We start from the raw sequence: 11,062 nt of genomic DNA on the forward strand, positions 1-11,062 counted from the left end.
AGAAGGAAATCCCAATCACATCATGTGCTTTGCATCCCTTCAAAATGTGTTGCTATACTTAGGCAGGAAGGAGGGCTCTTTAAGCTGAACCCTGCAATCTGGTATGGTGGGTCCTTTTCTTCACACTGCGTGGTCCTTGACTTTGGCAAGAAGTCACAAAACAATCAGGCCATCACAGTCCTAGCAGGAGTCTCCCTCTGCTCAGCTATATTGTGAGAAGAGAAATGGCTGGATCCCGACGATGCCCATGGCACACCGTCTCCCGCATGACTTTATATGAAGCTGGAAGCAGAAAGCTGTGTTGCTGATGACAGTCCTCACTGAGCTATTGTGCAGCACTCAGTGTTTCCATACTGTAGGGTACTTTTGTGTCAGTCAGCTGAAAGGGTGGAGTGCTGTATGCTATTCATAGAGTAGACCTCCAAAGAGAAAGAGAGCAGTGTAGAGGGAAACCCATATGTGGATGTGAATGTCAGTGTTTACAGTACCAAAAAACACACAACCTATGTGAACTGTGAATTCTATCGGCAATCATTGAATTCTCATTCTCATATCTTGAAGTCTTCGATCTCAACTTCAAAACTATTTAACAGGCTTTGCCAAAAAGCCAACCAAAAGCACTCTTAGTGTACAATTGCTCCAAGTCAAAACAGGACTAAGAGAGGTTAAGATGAACTATGCAGATAGAGAAACTTACTGATAACTGGTCCAAGCATAGGGAGGGTGGGGGAGATGAAGCTTTAGCAGAGGAGAGGAGGCTTGGGCAGAAAATAAAGTGTGTGGAGTGAGCAGGGGTGTAAGCGATGGAAGAAGTGAGAGGTCGACGTAGTGTTTACACCGAAGGGGAGAGCTTTCCATCTTGGGAAGCACATGGAAACAGTGTGACTCATGCTCTGCCCATCCCTCCCCTCCAGTCCCGGTGGTTATGCTACCCACATTCTTGAGCAACATGTCCTGCCTCAATAAGAGGCTTGCTTTGGGTATATTTTCTGACTTTATGAGAGCACACTCAATGAGTTGACACCCCCCGCCCCCCATAACCAAATCAGGATATTGCTTCACCAGATGTGTGTTGGATGATTTTTTTTATTCCAACAAGTAAACAGGAAGCAGTGGGCAACTGTGATGGAACACTGCTTCACAACTTAAGGTAAAGAGTTAGGTCTTTATGGAACTTCCAGTGGCATCCATTTATCATATTAAAAATAACTTTTGTTTGGTTTTATTCATATTGAGTGCAATGCTTATGGATGGGGTTATTACATATATTTATGTGCATCAAAAACAAAACAAATAATACAAGGTACAAAATGTGTCACTTTGTGGAAAACTTCATCTACATCAACCACATCATATAATTCACATTGGGGAATGCCATGAATTCATATGCCCCCTTGTGGTCAAACTTGGTATGTAATAATCCCCTTCAATGATACTTTTTTCAAACAAACTTACATCAAAAAATAGTTTGAAAATGTGTGTGTGTGTGTGGGGGGGGGGGGGGGGATGGGGGGGGGGTTAACCATGTTGTTATAATGAAGCTGGTGCAAATTTTCAACTTAATATTTCAAAGTAGAAATGTATTGAAAAAATGTACTTCACTGAGTATACCTGGCACAATACAGATTGCACTGTTGCATAAAAAAAGCTTTATGAAGGATCCAACAGCATCAATGACAATCACATAATCTCTTCTGTGCCTTTACAGTTTTCAGAATAAAGAGCTACAGATAATCCAGCCTTGTGTCAGGGTAAGAAAGCTAAAGTTGGATATGTCTTTTTAAAATAGAGTAATGCACAACTCTTCGATAGGTTCCCCCTTTTGAGCTGGCTTCTGCTCAAGGTTTCTTCCTGTTAAAAGTTAGTTTTTCATGGTCCCTGTCACCTATATGCTTACGGTTCAGGCCCTGGGCTTTGTAAAGCACTTTAAGAAAATGTCAGTTGACATTAGTGCTATGTAAATGAATGAAATTGGATTGAGTTCATTATTAAGTTGATTAGGTTAAAACAATACTGCACAGATTACCATATACATATTTACTCATGAAAGGACACTTATGGGACAGTGATGATGAATATCCCAATAAGCTTGCAGTCCATTTTCCTTGTGGGCATCACAAAATGTGTCCTTCCGTAGGCCTTACACACACATAATCCATACCAAATCATTCTAACTTCATTTGGGGATTAAGGATTTTATAGTTAAAATGTCTGTCAGTGCAGTCCACCAAAACCCAATACACTTTCCCCATGACACAAAACCTCTAACCTTTTCCCATCCAATTAAATAACAGAAAGCAATCTTTATCTCCTTTCAAACAACCGGGCCAGGAAAACATGAAATCTCAAATAACATATTTTTGAAACACAAAAAGCGCAACACTCACAACAAGGCACAAATGACATTTACATGCACAGGTATGACATGAACAATTACAAAGGCACTTAACTTATTTAAAAAAACATATTATAAAAGTACACGAAGTAACATCTAGCCAGCTGTTGACTGAGCAGACTTTGTGTTCCTCCATGCAGTCAAAGCATCTAAAACATCCGTTCAGTTGTGATGGCATTAGAACACAGCTCAATTACAGCTCTCAAATTTGTACTTTCTATTCCTAGATTTAACTACAGACAGCAATGCGTCTCCTCTGGTCTGACTTTGCCTAATAGATGCTTTTAGACTGCTCCCTTGTGGAAATGGAAACGGAAGTGATAGAATGTACTAGCGTTGTGGATGTATGGAATCTCATAATTTTGGGTAAAAAAGTGAATACATGATTGCATCAAATGACTATGATAACATGATTTCATATAATGCAAAGAGGAAAATTAGGACAATGATATACTTCAAAGTGAAAGATTTCCTGTGTAATTTATGCATCTTCCTTCTCTGTTTCATATATCTAATTGCATTTGTTTTTTGTCCTTTCCCTGACCCTGACACAATTTAAACAAATGACCTAAAACACCTGAAATGCAGTAAGATGCATAGAATGTCCAAAATACAGGGGAACAACATGTTATGTTATTCATCTAAAATACATTTTTAATGACTGTCATATTTTATGTCCTAATTTATAGATGAATTCTTAGCCAAAAGAACACAAAATCTTTGGCACACTCTTATTTTGATGATTATTTTTAACAATTTAAGATCCAAAATGCAAAACTGGATTAAAAACGTTTTGTCTTGGGAATTACAGTAAGTGTAAGTCTTAAGACAACAATGTGTCAAATCATTCCGGCGACAGACTGTAGCTGTCCATCATACGCCTTGCCCATTGGTGAGTTTCTCATTCTCAGGACCGTCAGCACCTGGGGCCTGTTGGTCTTGGGGCTGCTGGATTGCGGCAGTCTGGCTTGTCGTGCAGGGGATCACTCCTTTCCCTTTTACCTTGTAGAGGTATGCAGCGTTTGCAAAGAATACCACTGAGGCAATGATACCAAACGCCTAGAAAACAGGACCATATTTGAAAAGTTGACTAGAGCCCTGGTAAATGTGTAAAACTATGAATATGAAATTAAAAAATACATTCCGTAATCACACAGACCATTACTTTAAATAGTACCATAAGTACACATAGAAGAATATCAATCAAACTGAGCATGTACACTTAAGGCCAACAATAAAGCTTCAGTAAATTAGCAGTGTAAGCAGTTAGCAGTGCAAATAGAGCAGATAATGTGTATTTTTTTTATTCAAGAAATGAAATAATTATTTAAAGCCTCATTCCGCGAGAATTGGTATTTTTTGCTGATGAGCTCCCCCTGAAGTTGTAGAGTGTAGCTGACTTTTACACCTGGGGGTGGGTCTAGTTGTTGTTGCGTGAGGCCACAAAGCATTTGTCACAAAGTTACATTGCTGTGCCACTAAAATGACCAAAACAACTTTATGGTTTAAAAGACTCTTACCCCAGCTGCTTTCTCCAAGTCAGTACATCCGTTGTCAGAGAGGAAGACGGCAGAAGCAATTAAAAACAAAACGGCAATCCCAACTGTATATACAAAGTCCTGTAGAAGAGTATCAATGTTAAGAAACAAGTGTAACTGAATGCGCACCACAACTAATTAATAAAAACATACTGACATTTTATCCTACAGTCCCATATTCCATTTACTACTACAAAAGTTATCCTCAGATAGACTAATTAGGCATTACATTAGAATGTACCATTTAATCTTTTAAATTGGTAAGTAAACAGGTTTATTTGAACATGACTGACCAGGGTGTCCCATTGACTGAAGCCCACTTTCTTGTGCAGTTGGGTGGCGAGGAGGATGAGGAGTAGAAGGGTGAAGAGGAAGGCTGTGCAGCTGACAAACTCAAAGAAATAGAGGTGGCTACAAGCGTTACAGGTACTCACCACCTCCTCCAGGACAAAGGCTACAAATGAGAGGACCTGTGGACATGCAAAGTGAAAGAGTCAAACTGGGGTCCTTTATGCTCTCCAAGACACACACACACACACACACACACACACACACACACACACACACACACACACACAAACACACGCACACAGTATCAACACGTCACTCTGTGTAGTTAAATAATGAGTGGATCTTATGTAGTGAGGTCCATAAGTAATAGGACAGGGACACAATGTTTATAATGTTGTCTCTGTATGACAACATAATGGGGTTGGACTGAAGCTGATACTTCTGCATTACCTTGCGATATTTTGGCGTTGCCTCGCAAGGCTTTTGCATTCTATGGCTTACTCAAAAGTATTTTGAGGTAAAGCCAAATTCTTTTTTTTATTGATTATCAGCTGATTTACTGTATTTACCTCAAATCAGCTGATAATTTACCAATTTTTCAATCTAACCAACTAACCAAACCAAACAAACTTTCCTTTTGAAACATTCAGCAGCCAGTCAAGCAGGAGCTGGCAGTCCATCCCCTGTGTATGCACTATTGCACACAGGAGCAGCTACCATATGTGTGGTCTTGTTGCGTAGTACAGATGAATAGCATATTTGAAACATAAAGTCACTTCACTTTAGGGGTAAGAACAATATCTTGTCTTATCACTTCTGAAATCAATGTACGTACGAGTGTGAGTGAGGTTGGTAAAGGATATCCCCATAGTACAGAGTCCCACAGCTAATCACAGTCGTGGGGATCTCTTTTACCAACCCCATGAACACAAGTGTCATATTGCTTCTTCTTTTTACAACATTTTGAAGAGTTGTGTTTTCTTTCGTTTCTTTCTAATTCATTTTGTCCATTCATTTTCTGCCCCCTGAGTACTTTCACTTTACAGCCAAGTTGAGTCAGACCTGTCATGATGTTACGTGTTCATTTGTACATTTCGCCTACGGCATTGGTCCCCTTCCTCACTGAAGAATTGTCAAATGTTACGTTATAAAATTCCTGTCTTCCCTTTTGATCTCGCTTTGAATGAATGGAATGTGGATGTCATACAAATCAATGGTTACAGTGCAGCAAACGCAGAGGGATGACTAGTGGGGAAGAGTCCAAGTGGGGTTGTGGGGATATCCCCACCCATGGAATACCTCTTGACTAATCAGTAATGAACTAATTGTTTGTCTGGACCAAACTATATGGGCCTATAATATGTAATCATACTGTTCGTTTTGGATGGACATGGCAGGTGGAATTCAAATTGGTGATAACCCATAAAAAGGTAACCTGTGCCATGACACCGACAACAAAAAATAGTACACTTAAAAATCTCCTACATCTTACGAACACCCTTGCACTGATTATATTTAGACATTTACTGCTGGAAGAAGGGGCTGTCTCTGACGTAAATGCTATAATGGAGCGCAATAAAAATGAAGCGGCCTCAACAAAGTGTCTCTGTGTTGCCTTAATAAAAATAACCCTCTATCCACACATCAGAGCGTCGCTGTACTTTTACTTTGGTTTGAGGTAGAGTATGCTTGCCTGGTTCAACATGTAAATGCAAACAGAAGTGTGTGTGGATTCATCTATGAGTGTTTTGAATGCACTAGTGTCAGCAGCACATGTGTATGAGTGTATGCTTATGTAACTTGTTAAGTCTAAGCAATTGCACATTTCGATTTCTGCTTGAGCGCATGAAAAAGCCCCCTGCTTTATTGCTGCAGAACAGACTGTGATCCTTCCTAAAAAGTGCCTCATGTTTATGAGTAACAGCGTGCCCTTCATTGACATCTTTGCAAAAACACAGACTAGTAGTGAATGAAGATGCTGTTGGCATATCCTGAAATGTGATCACTACATGTAAATGTATCTTTAGGTCTTTCAAGTCTAAAATGTTTTTGAAGTCTTTATATGGAGCTAAAACAGGGAAACAGGGAGTTGTTTCTTTTTAAGATTGGAATCTAAAACACTGTACAATCTCTCTTCAAAGCAAGGTTCAACATAAGGCCCTTATCCTAAGATGAATACAGGAAACAACACTGCAGGGATGCACTTGCTCTCTGTATAATACCTGAACGTTTGCAAACCTTTGTGAAAGATATTTTGGTGCACTGTGGTGTCATTTAATATATGGGCTATGTGTGGAAAAGTTATATTCACTTAACCTGTTTGGTGGCTAATCCATGGTGGCATACCAAACACTACACTAAACACTCAAGTTTTTTGTTTACCACAACACAAGACGAGGCCTGTACCTAACAAGTGGAGCACAAGGAGGCACAAGGAAAGCCATCTGATAAAGAACTACCGATTTACTGGAAAGTACCAAGCAGCCAGACAGTAGAATGCATACAAAAACCAATACAATGATGGACAGGGGAAGTCCCAGTGAATTTCTTAACACGTGTTAGGAGTCTAGCTTACTGGAAGATAACCCACGGGTACACACAGATATCAGCCAACACAGCTATCTTTCAAAGTTACAATTTTTAAGTTCAGTCCTGTATTGTGTAGTTTAGCAAGTGCACTGAGGGTAATGTAAGATGGGAAAACGTACATATATCATCTGCCAGAACATTTCCTTTCTCTCCTAGTAGACTACCAGAAGCATACTGTTAACGCTAACAGTCCATTGATAAAGGTATAATGCAAATAAATGTAATCCTGACTGTTAAATGCATCACCTGTGAAAAGCCATAAAATGGGAACACAGATATGTTGTATTTAATGGAGAAGGCCAGGAAAAGGCATGACCAAAATTACTTTAATGAACATTTATAGGTGATACATTTTCAACTGCACAGTTATCTAGATCTGAGACAAAGAGAATGAATGGCAGCCTCATTTAATTACCCTCACATACTTGCCATCATTTCCCAGTATCCTGCCTTTTCATGACTTCTCTTTTAATGGGCATAAAAATGTCCCTTCGACCAAATGGAAGCTACACTCTCTCTTTGTGTGTTAAAAATGACCCCCGTAATTTAATTTAGCATCTTTTTGTTAATTACATTTGCGGCACACAGACAGGCAATACTGCTAACCCCTGACTCTGTTTAAGAGATTACAGGCAGGCACTGTTCTAGTCCTATCTGACTGCCATACTGGTGTTTTTAATGAGCCTCATAGGACATCATTCATAAACTTCAGCAGAATGCACCCTTGCATCCACTCTTATCCTCATGTTGACTGTACTCTTCTTTTGTAAAATGTTTCTTTGTGCCAGTGGCTAACAATGGGAGGGTGGTAAAGAGGCCTTGGTCTGCCTGCTAAGTACAGGCTAGGCAGCTACTGTTGGATTTAAAACCACCTGGGCTTATCCATTTCCAACTCCGGACTGTTGTGCAACAATGATGGTTGAACAGTTTGGAAACAATGCACCTTCACACTCAAAATTTAAGAAAGCAGTAGGCTGTGTATTTTTTACACCCAAAAATCCAGAACAGTGTTCTTCAATGTCACGATTGAAGTAGTGTTAGTTCAAACAGCTGATCTAGGCTTGGGGACACCCAAATTATGACCTCTTCAATGATTATCATTCAATTGTGTCAATTGTACACTTGAATCTACTTACTTTTTACTTCAAATTTTAAACAAACATACATAAGAAATGATGTTGACCTAACCATTATGACATAAATATACTAATACAAATGAAAGCTACAACTTTCCAAGATACAAAAGTGATGTTCTTGGGAGAAATATTATACATTATGTCCTGCTCATTCATCCTGCCCACCTCACTGCTGATGAGTAAATAGCCTAGATCAGTGGCAAAAGGGGTCTCGTGTGTCTCCTTGCACCCATTTTATAGAAGAATGCAGTGAGAAAGATGTTAAACTCAGCCATAAAATAAAGTAATACATGCTGTATCTTTGCCTTGAACTGTAACAACTATAGAAACAAAAACGTAACTGCCAAAGATTGCTGCCGATGGATTTCCCTTCCTCAGTGGGCTACGCTGCGAAGGCTATAGCTACTTCATAACTTCATATACTTCATAACTTAATAGTTAGCAAGCATAACTATTAAGAGAACTGATTGATATATCACTGAACATTTTACTTACCAGTTCTATGATTTTAAAAAATAATCCAGGAAGCTTTAAATATCCAAATGTGCTTGATTTTGGAACCGCTTCAGTTGTGGTCGGAACATAGGGACTTCGGTCGGCCATCGCAACTGTTAAAGACAAAGTAAACACTCACAGGTAACAACACCAAAGATGAAGAGCTAAAAGACTATGGCAGGCTAAATAAAATTCATAGGGGTGTCTACCTACTATAGCCTATAAACCGATCATGAGCTAGCTTACATGCGTCAAAGCGAACAATAGTGAAACCGAAAGCATAAACCACTATTTACTGTAAAATTGCTACACACGCGCGACAATAATAAAACATATGTAATTCATTGAAAAGCAATTGGCATCCTATCTTAACTCACAGTTCACTGCTAAAACGACGTCCTGTCGGTAATTGGGCTACTTCGAAAACAACGTCTGGCAAAACTTGGGCCAATATTTCCGAGTTGAGATGAGAGCTTGTGACGCAGGCAGCACTACCAAAAATGTTAGAATACTATTGGTGCGTTCATGAGCAACTGGGAAGTGGGAAAGTTCCGAGTGGGAGAATACACTTGAACGCCTGTCAAACTCGGAACATCCCTCAAGGAAAGTGGGAGATTTTTTTAATTGTTTATTTAGGTTGTACTCATCAGCGCAGTTCATTTTTGTGCAACTAACATAATGTTAACCTTCTGGTTAGCTAGCCTACTTAACGATACCTGATTGTCAATACCTTTGTCTGCTTTTGGTCATTGTGTGAACGCTCTCAACTCGAAAGTGAGACCTTCCGAAATGGGAATTTCCCTAATTCCAAGCTGCCTGAACGTACGATATCCCAGATGGATGTTACACATGTGTATATAAACATGTATATATGTGTAGCCTATGTGTTACACTACATTACAAAAAATACAAACTTCCGGTCGCCTCCCATAGAGTGTCACTTCCTTCTGCTACCAAAAAAACCGAGGTAAAAAACCTTAAAATGCCTACAAGCTGCTGGGTGCGGACGGTGATGCTCTTCTAACAAGGTAAAGAACCTTAAACTAAGGTTTTTCATTAGCTGCTCAACCGAAAAACTGAGCCTTTAAAATTATTTAGTGGTGACCATCTGGCAGTCTAGCAGAAGTAGACTACACCCCAACTGTTACTTATTGAGTTAGAATAGTTTCAAAATGTACAAATGAATGTCACACAATTCACAAATCTATTTCCTGATTCAGAATATAATAATAAATGTCACGCGATTCACAAATGCCAACGCTGTTACATTCACAGACTACAAACGTGCATTTAAACTGCTTAGGCTACTATTTGTGAACATCCCTGCATGAATTTGTGGATATTTGACGCGACTTCATTTGCAAATGGATTTTTTTTTTTAAGGAAAAATATCTTATCTGCAGCCCAACAGATGCCTCTTACAATTCAAGCAAATCACATGAACATAAATGTAAGGGCATGAATGAATGTGACTACACTACATTACATCTGAGCAGTGTCCAGTCATGTGGACTACCACTCTCCTACCACACCATATAGAGACCTGCATACTAGGCCTACAAATGATGTACACGTTTGGAAGATGCCCAATTGCCCATCAAGTGGGAATGTAACGTGTTTGTCTTGTTAATCCCCTTGTCATACATGCTTTAACTACGAATATTTGAAGGAATTGTCATCCGACCTGCCATCTAAAGCAGCTGCAGAGGGCACTCTAACCTGCTGAGAGTAACCATTGGACTAGCCCAGCTGCTGGGTAATGAGGACTCAGGGGCCAGCATGCTTTTGCAACGGTATTACATTGTTGTGTAAATGTTGTGTAAATGTAGGCTACTCATAGCAATTCATGCTCCCTAAAAGGTTGCCCGTGTTGCAAAGCAATTCACCTCCAGAACAATAAGTAATTTGCTCGGCAGATAGAAAACAGTTTCCCTAACAGAAAATCTGAAGCTTGAAGTTATTTTCAAACCTTTACTTGGGTAGCACTGTTAAACTGAGCAGACATGCAGAATACATTTTAGTAATCTCATCTCGTAACAATCGTTTCACATAGCATTGCATGTGTAAACTGTGATAGAAACTAGGCTACGTTAGCTTAATGCTAACGTATAGGGGAAATTCCATAGAGACCGGGCTAGCGAATGGCATGTTCATCAAAGTAAACAATTCAAACAAACTTTGGTTCATTACAAATGGTTTTGGTTCATTACTATGGGTTTTAGACATCCAGACAGGATGTAGTCAACCGACCAGCAGACCAATCATAGCCTTGCAGGCTGCGAGGCTTGTGTAAATCTTGTGTACATTTTGGTGCAGTTCTAGAAAAATCGGACGACGCCAGCAAGACGTGAAAAGACGCGCTTGGGGCTTGCAAGGGGCTTGCAAGGGCCTCTTGGCCTCTGAGCCCTTTCAAATGCTATTTCAACCAAGCTGATGGATAGATTTGACCAACCCAATTCTGGGATAAACAAATACAGACAGATAACATTTTCACTAAGTTATATAAAGTCACACCTTCTCCTACCAGCTCAATGTATGTAGCCTAATATTGATTATCTAGGTTAATATTAAATTTCAGGTAGCCTACATAGTCAAATAAAACAAGTTAGACAGAAAGT

General features: G+C 39.5%; 1 protein-coding gene across 1 annotated transcript; it reads right to left on the reverse strand.

The window, feature by feature from the left end:
* Window positions 1-1,248: 1,248 nt before the first annotated feature.
* On the reverse strand, window positions 1,249-8,934 carry cmtm6 (CKLF-like MARVEL transmembrane domain containing 6). The gene is made up of 5 exons (XM_080858326.1): window positions 8,822-8,934; window positions 8,445-8,557; window positions 4,227-4,403; window positions 3,916-4,014; window positions 1,249-3,454 (listed from the first exon to the last, which is right to left on the reverse strand). The coding sequence occupies exons 2-5, from the start codon at window positions 8,550-8,552 to the stop codon at window positions 3,269-3,271; spliced, it is 570 nt and encodes a 189-aa protein (XP_080714452.1). The 5' UTR covers window positions 8,553-8,557; window positions 8,822-8,934; the 3' UTR covers window positions 1,249-3,268.
* Window positions 8,935-11,062: the final 2,128 nt, after the last annotated feature.

Source organism: Sprattus sprattus (assembly GCF_963457725.1).
Source record: "Sprattus sprattus genome assembly, chromosome: 19".
Taxonomy (NCBI): domain Eukaryota; kingdom Metazoa; phylum Chordata; class Actinopteri; order Clupeiformes; family Clupeidae; genus Sprattus; species Sprattus sprattus.